This window comes from Danio aesculapii, chromosome 5 (assembly GCF_903798145.1).
Source record: "Danio aesculapii chromosome 5, fDanAes4.1, whole genome shotgun sequence".
Classification (NCBI taxonomy): domain Eukaryota; kingdom Metazoa; phylum Chordata; class Actinopteri; order Cypriniformes; family Danionidae; genus Danio; species Danio aesculapii.
Genome location: NC_079439.1, coordinates 54,310,754 through 54,336,482, shown reverse-complemented (window position 1 = coordinate 54,336,482; position 25,729 = coordinate 54,310,754). Strand labels below are relative to the sequence as shown.

Below are 25,729 nucleotides of genomic sequence, written 5' to 3'. Positions count from 1 at the left end.
ACTGTGATGTGTGGAATTAAGGCTGGATTAAGAACCCAAGGGCGCCATTTATATTAATGTCTCCCAAATGTACCTTATTATTTTTATGCTATTATTATTATTTGCTAATTAATATTACCTAATTTTCTAATATTTGATTATTAATTATTGAAGGACATTTGTGAAAATGTCTTCTTTTCATACAGTTGTTTAAATGACTAACTTAGGCTACGTTTTGTATATCCAAGTGAGCTGTGTACTTAATACAAAACCTTTTATACAATTAAAAAAAAAAAAAAAAAAAAAAAAAAAAAAAATAATATATATATATATATATATATATATATATATATATATATATTAAAAAGCATTGGACAACCTGTGCACAAAATATATGCATTGTTTTCCCTCTAAGCCAGTGGTCCCCAACCATTTTATCGATTAACCATTTTTAACGATTGACCATTTTTCACCCACCCGGAGTGGGTGCTAGGCGACCTTCAACCGTTTTCTCAGACGACGACAAGATGACAAAACATTGCTGCAACTCTGATACAAGTTTTATTTATGGAGAAACTTAAAAAGCACTGTAGTGATTGTCTGAGATAATTAATCTACCAAATTGTGTATTCCATAAAAAATATGAAGCTGACTGGTCAGTTCTTGTCACGTGACTCATGGTGCGCTCGTGACATTCTGAAGATGTTTTCCACAGGGTCACACCACTTGCGCTTGTCGCTCTAGGATTGGGCCGATAGACGATGACGTTGTGCATCGCTGATGGCCTATAAACCATTTTGAGAGATGTAGACAAAAACAATGGTCCCAATGTATTTCCTGTTTTACATTTTTAATTTCTATAGCTTTCAAGAATCCAAAAAGAGCCACCTATTGATAAATAATGTTATGATAGCATTTTTTAACTTTAAGTTATGATTGAATTGCCTCTTGTTACAGTTATGAAATAGTTTGATAACAAGCAGGAAATGTTCATGGGCCAACGACATGACCATGTTGAAATGGTCTATGGACATCACGATGCTGAGCCTTCATCGCGATCCTCCACCCCGTCCCCATCGCAGCAGCAACCCACTCATGAAAAACACACACTCAGGCCCCATTTACACTAATATGCCTCAGTTTTTAAATGGCATTTTAGAATGAAAACGATCGACATCTGAAAATGCGCATCACGTGACCACACACACACATACACACACTTTGGCATGCGCTGCAGCAGCATATGCATATGTCTGAGCTCCAGGCAGTCAGTGGGTGCTTTGAGCACAAAACCCTAGAAAGCAGTGCACGTCAGACAGTTTATCAAGGATGTACCGCTGGATCGGGTCTCAATAAAATTGTTAAACGTGATATTTAATTACTCTTATCTCTATTTAACGACTCTTTGGTCTTTTGAATCTATCAGGTAACGTGTGTCAGCGTCAGTACACTGCTTCAATCTTTCGCTTTCAGACTTGTACTTAGTAATTTTAGCAAAAACCTCAGGTACTGTTGGTTGATTCCTGTTGGTTTTGCACCTTTTTTTTACCAACCAAGTTTGTTGACCCCATTATAATGACACAGATCACTCAGCCTATTCATGCCCATGGAAAAAAGTGATTGACAGGTGGAAATTTGTGTGTAACTTATCTTTATTTATTTACCATTATTACTTATGGGTAAAACAAAGACCATGCAGGTCAGGTAGTTGAAAAGGTAGGCTACAAATAACGAATTAGTTAGAAGATAATTAATTATTCATAAATAATTAATTCACAGCTGCCTACGATGATGATGTCATCGTCCATTGCGATGTTTCACATTAGACGTTGTACGATGCCAAATTGGTCAACATAGCCCAACCCTAATCCGCTCCCATTTTGCGTGTGCTTCCATTGAAAATAACAAACTTGCAAGCGGAAAAAACGCTATATGTGAATGGCCGCTGTCATTCATGATTTCTGTTTTATTACTCATTTTACTGCTTGTGGGTTAAATTTTGGCACCAAGCTGTAAGCTAAAGAATACTACAATTTCTCAAAATTAAAGTTTTTTCGAAAATAAAAGATCGTTCAGACTCTGATAATAAATCAAACGGAAATAATTAATGATTTTTTGTGTGGCATCTTTACCAATTGATCCACAGACCATTTCTACCGGAAAGACTTTTTAGGAGGCAGATAAACGTTTTAACATATATTGTGAATTGTTTGGATAAATGTAAGTTTGTCACTGTCCTTTCATAAAGTCCTTTGGCGTAAGCCCCGTCTATGGTGCAGAACTCTGGATGAGCTGGCAGATCCTGCCTGAAGATGGAGGCAGGGCGCAGCCAACCACCGAGTGGAGACGAGGCCGACCTGGTGGTGGTGGGGAGGATAGAGGGAACAACATACAGATTGTTTAGATGGGCTTATATTTAGAGCGCCTGGTCGTTATAGGCTGATAAGAAAAAATATTATGAATGACGTGACATACCAGTCTTCCTAGCAGAACTATCGCTAAAGCTTTCATTACTGGTCTGCAGCCCAGGGGTTGGGGACCAATGCTCTAAGCTTCAAAAGACAGCTCAAGGACTTCACGTCAAGCAGTTGTTTTGGATTTCTTAAGATGCTGCAAATGCAAATTCCTCCAGTTCGACCAGACTCCTAAGTTGTGCATCTTTGGATGCTGAGCCGCACAAAGCTCCACCAGCCTAAATTATGTCATGCACACCCAAAGCAAACTTCCACTAATACCGCAATGATGTCACATTCGCTGCATACACCCAAATGAACTTATAAACCTGCCTTTAGACAACATTAGAAATTGCTGCCCCCCTTAAATAGTGCACTATTTAGGGTTATAGGGGACTATTTCGGATACAGTCTCAGTTATTCAATTATGAGGCCATTCAGCATGATTCCGTCTGTGCCAGCTGCTTCTCTTTTGACAAGTAAATTAATAATGAATAGTGTTTGAATCTTATTTTTTTGTTATACGGTGTACTTGTGGTACAGCAGAAAGACTGTACTGTCTTGGAAAAAAATTGTCCTTCCATTCCTTCCATGGGCCACCTATAGCTGGCTCTGTATGGAATACTATTTCTGGATCCAAGCCTCTACTCATTTGAACTGAAATGCTTGCATGCAGAAACTGTGATCGGTTACATCAGGCTTAACAAATGGATTGGAATTGAAACTAGAATGTGATTAAATATCTGGTCTACTGTAGTTGCTGAAACAGAGGTTCAAGTCCAGCAAGGAATTTGACGATTGTCCCTACGAAATACTCTGTATATTAAAATTTATGTCACTTTAAAAAAAGCTATCCGACTTGCATTTTGGCATCATTTTTAATCTACCCCATATAAAAGTGCATTGGATTTTTCCAGTTGAAAGCAACTAACTTGGTGTATTTGTGTTCTCGCTTTTGCTTCCAGCCAAAAACACAACAAAGCAGATGGTGTTCACCATGTTTGCTCTCACACTTAGTCTTGCATTTTCTGTTGTGGACAGCACAAGAAAGAAGCCCAGACAGACACAAACAGCATGGGTCTTATTGGCAATTGCGTAAGCTTGTTTTACGTGTTACGTATTGACCTTATTCTTCACGTAAGAGCGGGTGCAGCCAATGGAATCTTTTTGGGTCAAGACTTCTGGTCTAAATCACTTCTAATAGTTATTAGGTGTTAAAAACAGCTCATTAAGCTAAGTCATAAACTGATATTATATATCAATCTACTTTTTATTTATATCACGTAAGTTTGTAGAGCAAGCAGTTTGACAGTTTTTTACTTTTTATTATTCTTGGTCATTTTTACCATAGCAAACTGAATTCGAAGTTCTAAAACAATCACAAAAACCACTTTCGCACATTTTCATGTTGCAAAATAAGGTTCAGTACATAGGTAAGCTAAAACGATTTTCCCTCCAGTGAAATATTTAACATAATTGTTTAAACATAGTAATTTTAACATCTCAGTCAATAACTAATTTCTTTAGTCTTTGCCATGATGACAATATACATCATAATTTCAACACAGGCTCATTCTGAAATTGTAGCCCTATATACATTTCTGGAGATCGCAAATTATGAAGCCAGAAGTACGTACTGTATGGCTGCATTTCGTCTTTAAAATGAACGATAGGGGCCGTTCCTTTTCGTGCTTACCAGCTGAATGCTTACCTCCATATAGCTTGCCGCGTAGGTTGGTAGACTTGTGATGCATAGAGAAGTTGACCTCGACGACGAGGTACAAGTCTGGCAAAGAACAGTTCCAGAAGGCAGATTAAACAAAAATAAAAGGTAAAAATAAAAATAAACAAGTAAATAACAGACTGTGAATGTTGTAAAGTCTGAAAATGTAGTAAAAATCAAGTGAGGGCTTTTCTTTTTCTGGATTGCTTTTCAAAACGCTGTCGCTTGGGTTTAGGGAAGGGGGTGATCGGGTCAATCGGTGCTTTTGAAAAACACTATTGGTTGGGTTTAGGGGGAGGAGGGTGGTTCAGTCGATCGGTCAGTCAGTCAGTCAGTGGACAGCATCTGGTGGATTTACGTGAGAACAGCAGAGGCGATTATGCACCTCCTGAGACGTATTTGGCGCTTTTACTAGTTATTTTGCAAGATACTGTATAACATGATTTAACATTCAGCTAATAGTGCAGTTTAAAGGCTTAACTTTTGGGATGTAACACACTGGCAAGAGTTTTGTTCTTAATTTGCATACTATACATCCTAAATAGTATTCAATAATAGAATTAGTATGTCCCAAACCATAGTATGTTGAAAATAGTATGCCACAGGATCCCGGATGGTTTACTCATTCATTCATTCATTTTCTTTTTGCCTTAGTCCCTTTATTAATCAGGAGTCGTCACAGTGGAATGAACCACCAACTTATCCAGCATATGTTTTACGCAGCAGATGCCCTTTCAGCTGCAACCCATCACTGGGAAACACCCATACACTCTTGCATTCACACTGCTTCCAATTTAGTTAATCAATTCCCCTATAGCGCATGTCTTTTGACTGTGGAGGAAACCAGAGCACCTGGAGGAAACCCACGCCAACACAGGTGGAACATGCAAACTCCACACAGAAATGCCAACTTACCCAGCCAAGGCTTGAACCAGAGACCTTCTTGCTCTTAGGCACCGTGACACCCAGGATGGTGTACTTTTCCAGGAAAACTTCGAAATGTAGAAGTGTAACGTAATGTACGCTAACACTGAAGTTTAGGATCCACGTGCAGTTTATCGAAAGCTTTGTCAGGCAGGCAATGGTCGACAGGAACAAACAAAGCATGAGGACAATCCAAAAGTGTAGTCAGATCACAGGCAAAAAGTCGATACAGACAGCAGACAACAAGGAAACAAGGTAAGGGTCAAACACGGATAGTCTAAACACAGGAAATGCTTAGAAATGTTACAGGGTACAACCAAACAAGACTCAGCAACGTGTGTGTGTGTGTGTTTGAGAGGTGTTTAAATAGTCTGTGCAATTAGTCCTGAACAGCCTTATCTGTGTGTGTTTGCAATCAAGGGGGACCTGGACCAGGTGTGTGAGAGAAGTGCATGATGGCATTTGTAGTTCATTAAAGTGGCAGATTTGTAGTTCTTGTACTCTACCCCAGGGGTGTACAAACTCGGTCCTGGAGGGCCAGTGTCCTGGAGGTTTTAGCTCCAACTTGCCTCAACACAGCTGCAAGGATGTTTCTAGAAAGCCTAGTAAGAGCTTGATTAGCTAGCCCAGGTGTGTCTGATTGGGGTTGGAACTCAATTTTGCAGGACACTGGCCCTCCAGGACTGAGTTTGGACACCTCTGCTCTAAACGCTAATATTGCCCACAAAACATTGCACGTTGGCCCTGAATTTGATTAGAACTACAAATTGGATAAAAAGTATAAGCAAACTACAAACATGGTGGACACACGTGACCAACTGTCAAGTAGAGAGGCTTCGGTAAAGTTGTTTGAATGACTGTTACTCAATATCTAGCCAACTGGAAAATATTTAAACCGCATTTTCCATGTTATATTTCATCTGCAACAACAATGTGAACTTATACCAAGATATGTTTGGACATTAACATCTGAATGCATAAGTATCCAAAGACCTGAGGAGATTTCTCTGCATGAAAGACTCGCGAATGGCAGAATAACTTGCTGCTTAATCTACAATAATGTAGGTAATTATAAATGAAAGAAATGTGGATGTTCTGTCAACATGATTGACAGGGAACATAACTAAGCAACATAACGATCGGTTAATGAGGATGTAGATGTCCCAAAGCTTGCATACTCCTCTGTTACACACTCAAAAGTATGTACTTTTCCTTTACAAAACAAAGGTACATACTTTAAGGGTGTAGTATAAGTATGTGAATTGGCACGCAGCATTGGTCTACAGTGCAAGTAACTCAAATGGTGGTTCCTTACTTTCACATTAATGTTGATATATAATACAGATATATGAGGGATGCATGTACCACACCACTTGAAAAGATTTGATGTTTTCCTCAAACCTATATACAGCCCAATTTTCTGACTCCTGATAAATGTCTGTAGGTGGCATATATGACAGGATATTTGCTACTTTGTGAGTCTATTACATATAAGTTATTAAAAATACATTTCTTGTTTGGTATTGATGAAGAGCTATCTTTGTGAGAGAGCTGCACATGATCCTCTTAGAATATTGTTTGTAGAAGTGGAGGTTGCACAGATGACAGAAGACTTGTTATTTCTCATGCCGCTTTCATTAGCATGACCTAGAGAGAGAGAGAGAGTGCAGGCACAGGCATTTGAATGCTCACTCACAGCTCGCTACACACAAACACACACACACACACACACACACACACACACGCACACACACACACACACACACACACACACACACACACACACACACACACACACACACACATAGTAACACATGCAGCGAGGCAGGATTTATCCTGGCAGACTGTATGATATCTGATGCTTCCCTCCTCAATGAGTCAGACACTCTCCTCTTGTTTCGCACTGTAACCCATTTAAGCCAGGGGGCAAGTGAAGTTGTCAAAGGCTGTCTTAACCAATCTGTAACTAAAGATGCTTTTAAAAACAACTGACATTTAAGTAGGCAAGCGTAAAAAGAAAGTTTGACACCTAACTGGATAAATTGTGTGATGTCAAATTCTGCAGCATTAGTGACCATTGGGGAGAACTTATATCTTGTTCATCCACGGGTTGGTTACAGTTAGTTTATATTGAGTTGTATGCTTAAAGGGCATATACAGCAAACCATTTAGGGTTTCATAAAGAACGTTTCATTGAACGGTACAAAGAATATATATTTTTTGTTTTAGTAGAGCTGTTATAATAAATAAAGAGTCCCTAATGGTGGAGAAAGATTTATTTATAAAATTAAAATGTTATTTATATAAAATAAATGGATATTCTTTGTACCGTTCAATGTACTGTGAAAAATTCACTGTTACTACTACTGTTGCTGATGATGCTTAATGTAATAATCTAACATTTATAATTTGCACAACCCATATTTATTTTTAGTCTCATTTTCAATAAATGATTCAGTTATTCACTCATAAAACTTCATGTTTCAATGGTCGATGGATCATTTTTGAAGAATTATTCAGTGGCATATTTTTGATGAGTGTTTGTAACCATCTTTTGGTTAAATAATGTAATTGATGCCTACAACTTTCAGTTTTAAGCATCAAGTTAAATGCATATGAGGGTGATTTTAATCTTTACTATAAACATCAGTGGTTATATCTAAACTATAAACTGTTATCCCAGTACTTCTGTGTTACTTGACTCTTTGTAACTTTATAACTAACTCAAAAAACTAAAACTAAAAACTAAAAAAGACTAAAAACTGAATTTCTTTGTTGGTTTTTGAGTTCACTGATTTGAATGTAGCAATTTGAAGGATTAATAAACATATGCAAATCGTGGGTCTAGAGATCCTGATCTTTTATTGATTAATCGTGCAGCTTCTACTGAATGCATTAATGCAGGCTAAACAAGTAGTGACAGAAAACACCTGTAAGAACCTCAGAGACCCACCACATCCTAAATAACCTACCACAACTTCTTCCGTCATCATTATATTTTACAGGAAAGCCTAAATGCTTTCATACATGTGATTTTAATGAGGCGAGAGGCGATCTCTCTGCAATCTCTTCAAATTTAGTAAAGTAAAAAAAAGTATTAATCCGCAGGTCATTTGTGTGTTCTGAACCGTGGGTTGTAATCTTTACGAATCACAGATCAACCATGATCCGTTATACTCTGAAGTTGAATGCATTAAGTATTTATTTTAGCAAAATTGTGAAACTGTCACTGCTTCTAGCTTAAGTACATTTTTGAAGCCATACTACTTTACATTTTGTTTGAGTACTTTAACTTTTATGAGTAACTGTACTTGAGTAAAATATATTGAAACTGATCAACTTTCCATCACTGCGTTGTTTATTTCTGTCTTATATTTATATGAAGAGTTTAGATGCAAAAACCTCTAAAAGCCATCTGATATTTTTTTCTAAAATAAGGATTTTTCTCCAACTGCAGTGTGTAGGTTTCAGTAATTTTACTTTTATAGTGATGACTAAGTTATTTACGTACATTGCCTTTAAAGTGAAAAAAATGAACGTAAACATCATTTTCGGAGAACATTTCAGATGCCATTTAGAGATTTTTGCATCTGAACTTTTAATATATATATATTTATACACAGTTGAAGTCAGAATTATTAGCCCCCCCGAATTATTAGCCCACTGTTTATTTTTATCCCTAATTTCTGTTTAACGAGGAGCAGATTTTTTTTCAACACATTTCTAAACATAACAGTTTTAATAACTCATTTCTAAAAACTGGTTTACTTTATCTTTGCCATGATGACAGTAAATAATATTTGACTAGATATTTTTTCAAGACACTTCTATACAGCTTAAAGTGACATTTAAAGGCTTAACTAGGTTACTTAGGTTAACTAGGCAGGTTAGGGTAATTAGGCAAGTTATTGTATAACGATGGTTTGTTATGTAGACAGTTGGAAAAAACATAGTTTATAGGGGCTAATAATTTTGACCTTAAATGGGTTTAAAAAAAATTATTCTAGCCAAAATAAAACAAAAAAGACTTTCTCCAGAAGAAAAAATATTGTTCGACACACTGAAAATTTCTTTGCTCTGTTAAACATAATTTGGGAAAAATTAAAAAAAGAAAAAAAATTCAAAGTGGGGCTAATAATTCTGACTTCAACTGTATATCATGGAACAGTGGCTATTTTTTAAACATACCTTGTAAAATATCTACTAAAATCCTCAAGTTACAACTGCCCGACAGCTATGGATAAGAGGCTCTCAGAATACAGTGTGCTGGATCTGCCAGTTCCCTGTGCATCATCCACAGTGAATGAAGCTGACGTTATCTCTGAGCACACTGATATCATCATGTACCTGCAGGAGGTGGACCACAGGAAATGATACTGCGCTCTCTCTGCTGGTTTTCTTGGCAACTAAAGACTGCTTCTAGCCCAGCGTTTGCACCAAGACATTTAATGAATCTATAAGAAGCTCTAATGGTAAAGGAGAATGAAGAAAGCCTAAAGGAGAAAAAGCACTGTGCACATGTTCGTTTAAATGGGTTTTGAGATTGCTGCAGCGAAGTGTCTCGTTTATTGGAAATGCTGTGTGTTACTGTTCATTTATATAAAAACTAAACAAATGCACTGCTTTTTTGGATGAATCGTGCACTCCTACCTTCTGCAAAAATCCAGACGAGCACCAACTGATTTGTTTTGTGTGGGTGTGCATATGAATGTCTGAGAAATTTCTGCTCTGAGAGGAGTAGGATGTTGTGCTTGAGTATGTTTGTGTGTGCGGCATTACACCGTTCACATAATGTATAGGCTACAGTATATTAAAGCAATTTTCTGGGTTAAACACAGCTTAAGCTCTATTGACATTCTATGTGGCATGCTGTCCGTTACAACAGAAAGTGATTTCAATTCATCCATCTGTTTATGAAAACTAAAGAAATTTACAGTAATGCATTTGCATTGCGAGTCTTTGGGTTGAATGTAGAGCACAGTGAACATTATTATTATTGTGATATTTAGAATTCCTTTTATTTAATATTAGAAAGGTAACTGTTTGTAAACTTTCACAGTTTGTAACAAATTTAGCTTTTGGAGAATTAGTAAATCCTAATGAAATCATTTAATTTTATTAGCAATTGTTTGATTCTGATCACCCATTAAAGATTAGGAGCTACTTGCTGTTTTATTGTTTTTGTTTTTTGTTTTGTCTTGAAAATTATACATTATCAAAACAAAAAAAGCATTTCAGATACCCATTCTTCTTGTAAACATCCATGAGAAGATGGGGCTTGTTGTACTGATAACCTGTCGAAAGCAAGCATAATAGAAAGGTGCATTGTAACCACATTGTTTTACCTTGATTTTGCAATACTTTTATCTCTTTTGTGGAATAGTGCTTCACTAGACTTGACCAAGTGCTCTGTATCCCAACACCGTACGAAGTGAGTTACCGACCAAATTGACCAAGCAAAAAGTGTCCATATTGATATTATGGCAAAAATGCAGCCTCGATAATTATTTTTCATATTAAACGATAACGATATATATTTCAATATAAGTTGTTATTGCTTCCAGATTTAAAATAGTACCCCAATAATGACTGAAGCCACAAAAATTGGACAGTCCATTAAATGACATAACATATTTTCGGCCGATAAATTTTTGGTGGCCAAAAATTCGATACATTTCTAATATCAAAACAATTTCAGATTCCCATTGTTGCACATTTCTGCTGTGTGATTATCTCGTAGATCAATGTAGAGTAAAAAATCCAGAGCTTATCATCGTTATTGACATACATTTTAATGCGATACGATATAATATCTTTTTTGGCACAGCCCTAAATGATATAGAAGGGCAAGGCAATCAGATTTGATTACAAATTATATATTTTGTGGTATTAATGTGGTTTAGTATCCATATTCGTTGATAATGAAGACCTGTAAATATCATCATTGATAAAGGAAAAATTAGTTGGCTTTATACTTCTCCGGAGAATTATTTTTACATATGAATTGCAGTCAAATGTATTTTTAAGTACTGTAACTCTCTTTACAACAACATGTGTTTATTCTTAAGGTCGTCCTCTTAATGTGCTTTGCACCTTTGATGCCTTGATTTCGTGAGAACTGTATTAGTAAATTAACACAGTACAAACATATAAGAAATTATACAAAACACGGTCATGAAAAGAGGGTCCTTAGGTTAATAAAATCTTCTTGACTGTCCTTTTGACTCACGACAGCAATAACCTTAAGCTTCTTCAACACATGTAACATAGCATAGCATTGACATGCATCCGCTCATCGTCAGTCTATCCGGCGACTCATAAACAAGTCATTTAAATTTTTTAAGTACAATTTTTGCTGAATTAATACAGAATATTATGACTTTAAGGCCCAGTTTCACAAACAGGGCTTAGATTAAGCAAGGACTAGGCTTTATTTAAATTAGGCTATTTAAGTTACGTTTATAAAAATGGTCTTAGAAAAATATATTACTGGCGTACACCTGGAGACAAAAAAATGACACTGACGTATTTTAAGACATCTAACTGCAAGTTATTTTGAGTTGAGACAGCTCAAACATGCAGTTTAATCTTGACTAGCCTTAAACCTTGTTTGTGAAACCAGGAGTAAATCACTAAAGAATTAAATATGAAACAAATATGTAAAATAAATGTGAAATTATGCAGAATGCTTGATAACAGCACTTACTTTTTGTGTTTCACAAATATGTAAGCTGAAGTACGTATTTACAATTACATTATAAACTGCTTGCTGTAAAGACTAAAAGCTGCCATTGACAATGTGGAAGCAAGTATTTACTGTATGCAATAGCTGTTTAGGCTTGCCCAGGTCCTTTGTTGGAAAGATTGGATCCTCTTGTAGCTTTAATTGAATACCCCTGTACTAAACAGATCCTGAAAGCAGATAGGTCAGGGTGTAGGGTGCACTGAAAGGTTGGAGCAGTACTCACAAACTTGTCCTTGCAGCACCTCGTAGCACAAAATGCAAAGGTACAGGCCATATACAGTAATTACCTGGGAGTACAGCCAGTTATGAACGGGAAACAATGAATTGATTGGCAAAGAGTGTAAAAAGACATTGTGATGTAATGGAATTGTAGGCCATGTTTCATATTCTGATGTTTCTAGATATAGGTGACATTGGGTTCAAATTGCTGCTGCCATAAATAAAAAACAACACATACAATTTATTTTAGAGTGATATGAATTTTACCTTGAATCTTACTTTGACTCACATACTGCAATGTTTTGATGGGTTCTTCAGTTTCATTTGACTTTGTTTCAAAGAAAAAGATCAGATCAAATGAATAACAAAGCTCTGTCATGTCTCAGACACTTTCTTTTTTTTGTTGTTTTAGATTTTGGTCATGGCAGTAGCTGCCGTTGCTGAAAAATCATGAGCATCACATGACCTTCACATGTTGACATAATACATTAAACAAATTTGTGACAGTATTTCAAAACCATAAGAAAATGTGTGTTTCATATGTGTCCCATGTGAGTTTAGCTTGTGATTTTTACATGTGAAGCCTATTTGACGATCTGTTTTTTTCTTCAAGGGTCTGGTAACTACAGTGGCTGAGAGAGCTTAATGTGCTGCAATTTAAGAAACACATGCAATTGCAAAAAACACCAGCAAATTAGGAAAAGATCTTCATCCATTTGACAGCACACGTGTTACAAATCCTCACAACACAAACACATTTAAAAAAAAAAACGTTTTCACACACACTTTCAAATAGCTCAGAACAACGTAAATGTTTCAAGGGGACTCCTAAGCATGATGAACCTGGCTATTTAGGTTAGGGTTATTTAGGCTAATAAAATACAAAAGACAAGGGAATCAGGATGTTAAAATAAACAAACAAAAAACTCACTTTTCCAAGATTACTTACAAATTCACTCAGCAATTGTCACAGCACAGTGGCATTAGTCACGTTTTTGGGTCCTCTTAAAACATTTCCAGTGTGTTTCGATGTTTTTGCAAGTGTTGTGAGAAAATGCAACGTGTTTTTGTAAATTGTTAGCGTTTTGTGAAAATGCAGCTTGTTTTAATTTATTAGTGTTGTGTGAAAATGCAGCGTTTTATTAATTTGTTTCACGAGTTCACACTCACAGGCATTTGACTGAATAGAATATGCGTGTTTGGCGTGCTGTCTGGGGAGAGGGCTCTGAGCTCGGGAAGACACCCTAACTCGTGTTATTCCCCTTATCATGATAAGGAGAGATAGGGTCCGAGCGCAGTGTCTACCCGGCTCCAGATCAGTCCCTCCTCAGATTTAAATAGGTATCTGGTTTAATAGTGTGGAGTTGGAGTGGTGGAGGGACGCTGAAGTCAAGAGAAAATGGAGGTATGACAAGTTGGCCTATTTATAGGGGTTTGCTCTTGAGCTGATTGGATAATAGAATGGATAATAGTGTGATGAATTAGCCTCGTCAAAGACTGATCGTGCTCCCCCCGAAATTTGTTTATAAAACATCACTTATTTGCGTATGACGATTTGACAATTTGCAGCATGTGTGCTGTCAAATGAATCTTTTCTTAATTTGCTGGTGTTTTTTGTAATTGTACATATTTTCTTAAATTGTAGCACATTAAGCTCTCTCAGACATTGTAGGTAAGGAAAAATAACTCTGTTTTTCAGGTTGTCTTTTTTGATTGAGCTTTGATGTTAGATGTGAAGAAAGCAAGACACAACACAACACCAACTACTGTGCAATTAACTAATCACTTCCAGACTCTCCATTTACAGATATAACAGCAGACATGTTTTTTTTTGTGCTTAAAATACATCTAATAGATGTCCAAACATAGAAGTCTTGTTAAAAAAAAGTGAAAATCTGTCAGTAAAAATCTAGTAGACATCTAACAATAGTACAAAAACTAGATTAGTCAGCAAATAGACAGAAATGAATTACTACACATGTAATGTCTGTCTAATCTGTCTATTTGATGACTGGTCTATTTTTAATCAGTTTTAGATCTATTAGATATTTTTTTACACAAAATTGCTTGGTGGGATAGGCCTACATTGGTGCACAATAACAACAACAACAACAATAAAATAAAATAAAAATAAAAAAACAAACATTTTGACTAGTTGACTAAAAAAAAAATGTTTGTTAGTCACAGTCTATAATTACATGTAACCATTTGATGTTATGACAATATAAATAATGCAACATAGACTCATTCTGAAAATGTGGCCCAATATACATTTCTGGAGATCTTGATACATACGTATGGCTGCATTTCGTCTTTAAAACGAATGCTACCGGGCAGTATGACGCCGTTCCTTTTTGCGCTAGCAGCTGACCGCTTACTTTCATATGGACGCCTTTCCTGCTGAAACCTGTTTGTCCAGTAGATCGCCATGTATGTTGGCAGACTTAAGATGGATAGAGAAGTTGATCGTGGCGGAGGGGCTTGAGGCTGGCGAAGAACGGTTCCAGAAAGCTTGTAAGACCAAAACAGAAGCCAAAAAATAAAATAAACAAGTAAATAACAGGGTGAGAATGTGGTAAAATCTTAAAACGTGGTAAAATCAGGCGAGGGCTTTTCTTTTCTTTTTCTGGATTGTTTTTTAAAACTGTCGGGTGGGTTTAAGGGAGCGGGTGATCGAGTCAATCGGTGCTTTTGAAAACACTATTGGTTGGATTCAGTAAAGGAGGAGTATAGGTCAGTCGAACGGTCACTCAGTGAGTCGACAGTGGCCTCTAGTGGATTTATTTGAGAACAGTAGGTGTGAATAGCACTCGCAAGAAAAATTTGAGATCTAAAAAACGCATACATGGCAGCCTGTGGTGGATTCGCAAAAACAAAAACTGCCTCCTGGGATGTATTTCACATTCTCCAGAAATGTATATAGGGCTACGTTTTCAGAATAAGTTTGGGTTGAAATTTGCAAGTCTTGGGGCAACTAGATTTGCTACACATACTGCTATTCCAGAGCAAGCATGTATTTACTATTGGCAGTAGATGCAGAGGAGGGGTTCTGATAATGTATTGCAGGACCAGCTTACAATGAACACCTTTTCAGTGTTTTTTTTTTTTAATCCTTATTTTTATGGGTTTTCACCTTTATTGTGATAGGACAGTGGAGATTTAGAGACAGGAAAGCAGGGTGAGCAGAGACAGGGGACCTCAAGCCGGGAATCGAACTCAGGTCGCCGTGAACACCTAGGTGCCATGTGTCGACGCACTAACCACAAGGCTATTGGTGCCTGCATCAGGGTTGAAATCTGATTAGATGCAGAATAAGCAGTCAATGACATGGTAAATTCAGTGTAAATTTAATTATAGATTGCTATCAAAATTTCATTCAAGGGATTATCATGTTGTGATTCAATCGTGTCAATGTTGAAAGATGAAGACTTTCATTCTGCTTTGTAGATGGTAATGCTTCATTAGTATTTAAATGAATCAATAATAAATGGTGGATGGTTCAAACAACACACACAAGAAACAGTTTACCTGTTTTTCAAACTGGGTTTTGATACACATCAAACAGTGAGCTGGCGGGAACCATGAGAGCGATGCCTACCTTGAGAACAGTGCCAAAGATTCCTGTGTTCCACGCTACAGGATGTTTCCCTCTGATCTTCCTGACTTAATGAGCTGCCATATGGTGGATGTGCGAGACAACACAACCAAACGATGAACAGCACTGACATTTGGAGATTCAGTGAGGACACTTGAGTTCTGCATGATGAAAATTTGATTGCTTTACATAAGAGTGCTTCAGTGGAGACGGGCTCTCTGAGAATCTCTGTTCTTGTGATGTGATTCACAGGGAATCCTCAATTGATATATTGAAGAAGTTCCATTTACCATTTGTTTACTATAAAATCATATAACGAGTCATGACTTTTACACCACAAGTGAAAGCTTTTGATTGCTTATTTTTCAGTGATGACTAGTGAGGGCCAAAACACTGCAGTGTGTTGTACTGTTATACTGAAGTGTTATATCATTTTGAGCATTAATTTGCACTGATGCTAGATTTAAAGGTGCCATAGAATGAAATCCTGTGTTGTAGGGTAGGTTGCTGATCTCTAAGCATCTTACAGTGATCAGTGATCACTCATCTTCACGTCATGATCCAATGCTATTCTCCGTAATTTGCAGCATTTGAAGGGGAGGGTAGGTTCAAGTTTTCCTGGGTCTGGCACATCATATTGCCAATGTTTCATTCATACATCATAATGAATCAGCTCAAGATTCAAATTCATTGTGACTCATTTAAATGACTCTGAGCCAACTCTTTTATTTAAATCAATAGTTTTATTCACCATTACATATGCACTTACCTAAACCCCATACCGTAAATATTAGAGAACAATTTACAGGATACCTAATATGCAAAAATCACTTTTAGAGAGAGGTTTGAACACAATTGCTTTTATAATGCACAAATGAAGACCAGAGTCTCCATAGACAACATTCTTCTTAACCACTTCTTTTGATGCAATTCAATTCAGTTTATTTCAATTGATCTTTATTTCTATAGCGCTTTTACAATGTAGATTGTGTCAAAGCAGCTTAACATAGAAGTTTTAGTAAATTGAAACTGTGTCAGTCCAGTTTTCAGAGTTGAAGTTCAGTTTAGTTTAGTTCAGTGTGATTTAATTTTCACTGTTGAAAGTCCAAACATTGATGAGCAAATCCATCGATGCGCAGCTCCGCAAGTCCCAAACCAAGGCAAGGCAAGGCAAACTTTATTTTTAGAGCACAATTTTACACAACCCTAGTTGATCTAAAGTGCTTTACAATAAAATAAACTAAAAAATAAAAACTGGTTAATTAAAATATAATAATATTAAAATTAATTAAAATTATTAGAAAATATATATGTATAAAAGTAATACTAAAATTGGGCAGAATTGTGTAATGCTTTATAAGTGAAAAGAAGGATTTTAAAATCAACAGTGAATTTTATAGGAAGCCAGTGCAATGAGGTGAGGACAGTGGAGAAATTATCTCTTTTCTTAGTTCCTGTTATTAATCTGGCGGCTGCATTTTGGACCAACTGTAACCGAGAGAGTGTTGACGGAGGTAGACCAATGTACAAAGAGTTGCAGTAGTCTAACTGAGAGGAGATTAAAGCATGTGTTACGATTTCTAAATCTTATTTTGGAAAGAAATGGTTTAGCTTTTGCCAACAATCTAAGCTGGAAAAGCATCTACATGTTTGTCAAACTGCAAGAGTGGATCAAAGATAACTCGCCGAGATTCTTGGCGTGACTGTGCAGATTGTCATTTAGGACTCCTAGCTGAGTTTTAATTGAAATGTTTATATAACACTAATAACACTTTTGTTTTATTTTCATTTAGTTGCAAAGAGTTATTGGTCATCCAGGTCTTTATGTCTCATGGCTTAACCAAGCAAGCCATGTTCAGTTTTTCACAGAGATAATGTTAGTCCTGGTTTGAATCTTCCACTATTCTGGCCCAGCAGGCACAGGACGTCAAAATGATGTCAGACTGACGTTGTAGCCGAACGTCGTGGGGGCGTGTTGGAAATGAAAATCAAGTTGACACCAGAACCCAGCATCAGACCTACGTCAATGTACAATGTCCAACCTAAAATCAACCAAATATCAACGTCTAATGATGTTACAGCTTGACATTGTGTGAACATTATCAATATGAAATCTATTAGACATTGGATCTTTGTTGCCATACTTGACGAATAAATGTCAGAATTTGACGTCATAATGACGTTGGTTTAAGATGTTGTCTCGACGTTGGATTTTGGTCACTTTCCAAAAAGAGTGTTCTAAAATCAACCAAATATCAACTTCATTTGAAGTTATTTGTCGTTATTTTATATCAAAATAATGTTGTCCTTAGATGCTGGCTAGACAAATTTTGTTCACGTGATGTCACAAAATCTAATCTAATATTAACGTCTTATGACGTTGTGTGCCTGCTGGGGATGCACAGGCATTTGTAGCCCCGCCCTCTTTTGAAAAGCAACAGTCACCAAAACGGCACAACATGAACCAAAGCCTAAAAGCAGCAGTTTTAAAGAGTTATTAAAAAACGTTATGGGGTATTTTGAGCTAAAACTTCACATACGCTCTCTAGAAGTATCAGAGATTAATTTTACATCTTGTGAAAATAGGCATAATAGGTGCCCTTTAACATTTTGTATCATTGCAATCTATGGCAACTTTACATTTTTTAAATATAATATTAGGTTTGTAATTTTACAAAGTACATTTTGAAATGCAGTATGTATTAGTTGAACACCTTCTTTTGTCAGTGGCATGAATTTACCAAGCCACCTCCATTTGTACAAATTGCAGTCGCTCCATTTCTTTCACATCCAGCCAGTGAGAGTCATAGGTGTGGGTTTTTCCATGCACCACAGCTGACCCATTTTCATAATGTGGGAGACACGCACTCTCTCTGTGGAGGCATTTCTACAGCAATCCATTTGCTCAAGAACACCTGTGCCGAGGATCAGACATTAATAGTGATTAATGGCCTCTTACAGATCGTGCACACACTCACTGCCCATAAAAGTTGTAATTATGGTGACATTAGTTTACTGAAGCTCCAATTAGTAACTGCTGATAGTGGGATTAACACTATTGATCAGGCTTTCAAATAGCTGTAATAATGAACATTAAGACAAAGTTTCTGCCATTAAAATTGTTTATGTAAAAAAGTTCAGGCATGTGCTGGACATTGCAATATACAACATAGATTCATTCTGAAAAGTAGCCATATATACAGTTCTGAAGATCGGGAATTATGAAGCCAGAAGTACGTATGCTTCACCTTTTTGCACTTACCAGCTGACCGCTTACCTCTGTATGGAAGGCTTTCCCGCTGTTACAAGTTTGTCCAGTTAGCTCACCATGTATGTCGGCAGACTGAAGATGCAGAGAGGATTTGACCACGATAGCGGGGTTTGAGTCCGGCGAAGAACGGTACCAAAAATCAGGTAAAACAAAAGGCAAAATATTAAATAAGTAAATAACAGGGTGAGAATGTGGTCAAATCTGGTAAGGGCTTTTCTTTTTCTGGATTGGGTTTGAAAACTGTTGGTTGGGTTTAGGTAAGGGGGTGATAGGGTGAATAGGTGCTTTTGAAAACACTATTGGCTTGGTTTAGGCAAAAGAGGAGGGTGGGTCAGTCGATTGGTCAGTCATTCACTCAGTCGACAGCAGCCTCTGGTGGATTTATGTGAGAACAGCAGGTGCAAATGGCACTTGCGAGAGAAACTGGAGATCTGAAAAAGTGTCCACAGCGGCCTCGGGTGGATTCGCAAAAACAAAACTGGAAACACAGTTTTACATTTTCAGAATGAGCCTGGGTTGGAAAATATAGGCATCACTTTAAGACATTCATAAATGCAAGTGAAAAGGCTAATTTAATGTCTACTGTTTAACATTTTGAAACTATTATATCACTGTCCAGAGCTAATGGAAAGTAAATTGCAAGATTTACCTAACCATATATCTTAATATAGCCATAGATATAATAAACATATTTGGTTCCCTCACGTTTAACAGTTCTTTAATCGGTTTCCCCCAAGTGTCTTAAATGTAAGTGATAACTTAGTGTCATATGAGGAGCAATAGAAGCAAATACCATGAACTATGAACCAAAAACAATGTAGGACCTAAGACCGAACCTTGTGGTACCCCATGACATAATCATCCCAATTATATACATAAATAGACTATGTTTTAACTAGGGCTTGACAATTCTGGCTAAAATCACAATATTTTTGTGCTTAAAAGTCAAGATCATGATTTTCTCATGATTCTGTATATGTAAAATAAAAGTTATTATGAGTAGGCTGTTATTATTGTTATTCTCAAACATATGGTAAAACACAAATAATAACATCAGGCTTATGTGTAGGTGTAGTTTTTGTATAGACTTTGAATTGGTCGTTAATACACACTTAAGTGACGACATCAAAATGCAACTATTTATAATTCTGAAGTTAAATTATTATGTTTGAACATATGCTTGCAATCTGTAATTGACAACATTATTAGACCATTTTTTTCACTGCTAAAATGAAACGTTTGTCATTATCAGATTCATTATATTCAACATTATATGGGCTAGAGTAGTTATACTGACACAGTAAACATTTATTTTCATGCACAACACATTGTGTTTGCTATGAAAGAAAAAAAAACAAACATATCAAATGCTTGTCGTAATCATAACTCTAAAATGCCATATGATCATTTAAATTATGTGCATGGTTTTGGTTTCTTTTAATATGAGCGCACTCACTGGCGAGTGCACTTATATTATGGCTGCCGTCACGTTGACGAAAAAACATACATGGAAATCATACTTCCTGCACAGCTCTTTTTTCGATTAATTGTGCAGCCCCAGATATAACTGACTAATGCTTCATCACAATAAAACAGCATTTTTTTCCAAAGCTAAAATTTGCTGCAGATAGAATCAGAACAACCCAAATTTGTGTTATTTCAGTCCAAATTTAAAGAACCATATCGGCTCACTTTTGTTTAACCTTTCTTCCAGTCATTATGTGCCTGCGTAAAACACATTCCAGAGTCAGAGTCATTCTATATGAAGGAAATTTTCATTTCTGGGCGATCTGTAAATTTAAAGGAATAGCATATTAGTATGTATAGTATAGTATGTATGGTAAAAGAGATATAGGAATAGGTCATTAAAAATTATTTTCTGAGAAAGAGTAAGAAAAAGTCTCTTATAGTTAAAGTTTACTGAAGTTATAATCCCTTATATAAGCTTATATGGGTTTGGGCATGCATTATGCCAGTCATTAAACTTGAGCAGATGCCCGCTCATTTGGAATACTCAAAGTTCAAGAACATCAGAACAAGTTTATGTTTATGCATGTGTTGTGATTTTGGTTAGAAGCTCTCATTTGAACAAATATAAAAAAAGGCAATTAATTTCGCATGACAACTATACTCTCAGAAATGGTGGTACCTTTTCAAAAGGTACAGATTTGTACCTAAACGGTCCATATCAATACCTCAAAGGTACATATTAGTACCTAAATAGTATAAAATTGTTCCTCTTAAAATTTGTAGGTACTAATATATACTTTGAGGTACCAATATGAACCTACTATTACTAATGTCTACCTTTAGAAAAGGTACTACCACAGTGAAAGTTTGCGTACCTTTATTTCTGAGAGTGTAGAAATCACACAATATCTGAACATATTTGGTGATAACTGATTTTGCCCATTGTATTCACATAAGAATTAATGTCATCATTAATCGTGGTGTCTCTGTAATCCTGTCTGCTCTCTATCGGAGACATGCACAAGGCTCTGGTAGCTCATCCACATGCACAGAGCAGATAGAGACAGGTGAAGAGAAAGCATTACTCAGTGCACTATTCTGTGTTTTCCTGATGAATATAGGGACAGTATGGAAGAATAGAAATGATCTCTGATGACAGTATGGAATGCCTCAATCTCACAGTTTTAATGTAATACACTATACAGCCAGCTAAAGAAGTATCCCTAATGCTGAAATTTTCTGTTATAATTTTATTCTACTTGTTTTTTTCCAATTTCTATTAAAACAATTGCCATGTGTTCTGTGTTAGACTAGCTCATGCCATTGACAATGTTACTGCTTTTATGAATAGATTGATTCTGTTATTCTCTTTTTTTAAGTTTTGGATAAAAAATGCATCTGCTAAATTGAATAAATTAAAGGATAATCAACCTTAAAATGACAATTCTGTTATTAATTATTCACCCTCATGCCATTCCATGACCTTCATTCATCTTCAGGACACAAATTTAGATATCTTAGATGAAACATGAGAGCAGTAAATGTTTAAAGTCCAGAAAGTGAACTAAAACATTGTCAAAACATTCTGTGTGACTTCAGTGATTCAGTTGTGACCATTCAAAGCCCCAAAACAGTTTTGTGTGCCAAAACCTCCCCCCTGTAAAATTACTTTGTTCGCCTTTGCCTTTACTTCCATGACAGGTCAGGATGCGTGTTTACTAAGGGCAGTACAACATATTGCCATTAGAGTCAGCAGCGTAACCAAAACGTTCTGTTGTAACCGCTCTCACTAAATGTAATGTATTTTGCCATCTACTGCTAAACAAACACATTTCAAATAAAAATATGCATGACATGTTAATGGCATTTAAAAAAAAAATTGTCCAGTTGCTTAAAGGTAAAAATATTTTAATTTAGATTATTATTATTATTATTATTATTAAAATTGATCATAGTGTCATGTGTTTGTGTGTGTGACTGAATTTATTGTTTACTCTGGATTCATAACATAACATTTGTTTAATTATATTAAAGGTGCACTATGTAAGTTTCACACTCAGTGGTTGAACTAGGTATTGCACACCTGGTTCAAAATACATGCAAATGCTGGTTGCCAGATTAACGACACCAACAGGAGTATGCCTGACTGTCAAGCCTAAAGGCTGATTTAAGACTGATTTAAACTAAATTCTAAATAAGTTCTAAATAAGAGCAGCAGAACGTGATATAAGTAATATTTTTCCATATTAAAAACAGTTTTTATTCTAACCAACACCTCAAATTTAGATTTAAAAAAATTGTTTATATTTCTTGTAGCTGAACAACAGAAAACTATGAATAAAGCACATGAGGTGTACCTGAGGTGATCATTGTCAGTGCTAAATGTTAATATTGTGAGTTTGAATGCCATTTCATATGGCATTTATTGCCATATACTGAAAACAGCAGCAGATAATTCACCTTAAACTGTTTGAAATTTAACTTTAAAACTTTGACTTAGTGCAAGCCAACACATATCAGTGATTCAGCATGTACATTTATTAATGTTAAATGGTTTAGTATGTATTAATTAGATTATAAACCTTACCATTTCATTAGAGTGAAGTAAGTGCACTATTCTGTGCTTTTGAATGGCTGTATTTAAATTTCTGCAAATAGCCAAATTGCTTATCACTGAAAATCTCCTCACGTAGTGGTGTTGTTAGGACACTGGGTTACAATGTAACCTGCTCACCTAATATTTACATTTGTAGTATATTTTTTATTATTTGCTAATTAATGACCTGAATGTGGAACTCTGAATCTGCGTCTCATTTCGAGGCTGCTACTGTCCACTGGAGGTCGCATCTTGGTTGCGGACGCACACTTTGATAGGCTTCCTGACTAAATTAATTTTTTCACCAAGGCAACCTGGGGTGCTTAAAAATTTATTGGCTAAGCTAGCATTGGGTGGGTTAAAAGAACCGAAACAAAGACAGCCGTTCTGGCACGTAACGCACATTTTCAAAGCAGAATATCTAACTTAAGCATTGTTTTTCAGATAAACAAGAATGTTCACTTAGCATGTTTCTTAAATATCTGCAAACATATTAAAGCATATTTTTATTTTACTTTAGAAAAGTCAAAAACCTACATACAGCACCTTTAATACTGTCATGATCACCATCAATGTAGCCCTCACGGATAGCTGGAGAACATTCCCTGCCAGTCACCTGAACTACATACCCCATCACACCCTAAATTCACACACCAGTTTCAAGTTCACTTTGATTACACGCATAATTACTTATACTATAAATACACCTTTCATTCACACATCCGTTGCTGAGTCTTGTTAGTGTTGCTACAATTATAAGCAGTTTCTAAGCCATTCTGTGTTTTTGACCCTTTTTTCATTGTTTATAGCATTTTAATTCCTGCTGCCTGTCTTCACCATTCGCTTGTTATATGGATTATGCTTTGGATTTGCCTCTATTGCCCTGTATGTTGGTTTTGGACCCCTGCCTGTCTGATTGTTGTCTCAAAACTGCATTTGAATCCAATGACCTGTTTCACGTCTGCATTCACAACAAATACAGACTAATGAAAATTATAAAAAGGCATGTTTCCCATACATTTAGAACTATCAATGCCAATAAAGAACTGTTGTTTTACCTCTTTAATGCTTCATAAACAGAGTCAATATAAATTGTCATTCTCTTGATAACATCATAAATGTTAACCGAACTGTCAATTCTGGCTGAACTAGGGGCTATAAAGGGGCAAAATAAAGAATATTAGGTAAAAATGTGGGATTTAAAGAGATTACAAAACAGCACAAGAGTCAAATGAAAGAGTGATGAGGACTAAAAGAGGACAGGAGTGATAAAAACGTTAAAAGATGTCCTCTGAGACAAACAGAGTGGCATTCTGACCCTCGAATGCTCTATAGCAGCTCATTAAACTTCATCCCCAGAGCCCTGAAAAACACCACTTTAACTGTGAATTTATAGTACAGTCTAGTGCATATAGTCTCATAATCATATCTCAGAATCAGCAGGCGTGTGGTGTTTCTGTGAGATGCTTGGAAAGTACAGCAGAAAAACCTCCCTGTCTTTTCTGACAGCTGCTTGCTACGTGCACTGTATGCATATGTGCGTGTACGAGGCGGGCTTTCGCTCATCCAGGGGCAGCAAACCAGAGGCAGACTGAGCAGCGTGTGGACACTTCATCACCGTGGCTGGATGTTAGCACTCTCGCTTTCCTCCGTGGGACAAAGCTTGTCTGTATGTATGCATGCTCTCTTACATCCCATTTCTTTCAGCTGCACCTGTGATGAAAGTATTTGAGATGGAGTGGTATTTGTGACACATGTGTGGCATGAACGGGGACTTTAATCTTCTGTTAACATCGGTGCGTTTAGCCGCATTAGGGAATCGGAAAAGTCTTTTGCATTTGAGAAATGTAAGCAGTTGTGGAAATGCTTCAGTGGTTTGTTTGCACTAGGGACTGTGTTTATTCTTGGGATGGTGTTTGGTTTCCATGAGCGTGTGCTGGGAACTTGAGAGGGTTGTTACGGATGGGTGACACAAAAGGAGTGAGAAAAGAGGGATGAGGTGTAGAGAAGGAAAAACTAAAGGGGGTTTCCTACTGTTTGTGTGTGGGTTTTTTTTTTCATAAAGACAGCTGTTGTTGTTTTTTTTAGCCACCCAGACAGCTGATTAGTGGAGAACAGCAGAATCAGGAGGCGGCATCCTGTGAAAAGCTCAGTGAGAAGCATTTGCACCTATGGAAGCATAATATGAGTTGCAAAATCCATTTTGAAATGTGTGATATGTAAATGGTAATGCAATATATAAAATGGCAATGCGTTTCTTTATTTAAATTTGCATTCTCCATGGCATGTGTGCAAAGTTTGGTTGCAAAAGGAAAATAAAGTTTTACTAATACTAATTTTAATGCATTATAAATTAAATTAAATGTTAATTTGTCCTAATTGAATTTAGCCATAGGAAAAGTAGGATTGCATTTTCCTCATTGCACCGTGGGACAGTGTTGCCAGATTTTTACCAGCTCAAAAGCTGTCCAAAACCCACCCAAAAGCATAAAGAAAATGGCCAAAATGTTAGATTAATATTTAATTTAATTTACATTTATTTAAATCAAAATTAACCTAATTACTTTAACTGTGATTTTTTTAACCACACAGCAACCAACACCAGCAGTCCCAGAACTACAACATAATCAGATCATATCGAAACACTGCCACCCTCTCACCTATAGGGATGAGTACCGAAACTCGGTACTCTATCGGTATCGGTGCTACATTATAAAAGACTGAGCTATCAATAAGCTCTGACGTTAACGGGTC

The 25,729-nt window shown here is 36.4% G+C and overlaps 1 protein-coding gene across 3 annotated transcripts in view; it reads left to right on the top strand.

Annotated features, from left to right (window-relative positions):
- Positions 1–25,729, top strand: part of mctp1a (multiple C2 domains, transmembrane 1a) — a 336,941-nt gene that overhangs the window by 50,862 nt on the left and 260,350 nt on the right. The window contains exon 1 of one of the 3 annotated variants that reach the window (XM_056458477.1): positions 24,582–24,644. The exons of the other annotated variants lie outside the window; for them this stretch is intronic. Coding sequence (XP_056314452.1) covers positions 24,603–24,644 — 42 coding nt within the window. The 5' untranslated portion in view covers positions 24,582–24,602. Of the gene's footprint in view, positions 1–24,581; positions 24,645–25,729 lie in introns of those variants that run through there. 3 annotated transcript variants of the gene reach the window in all.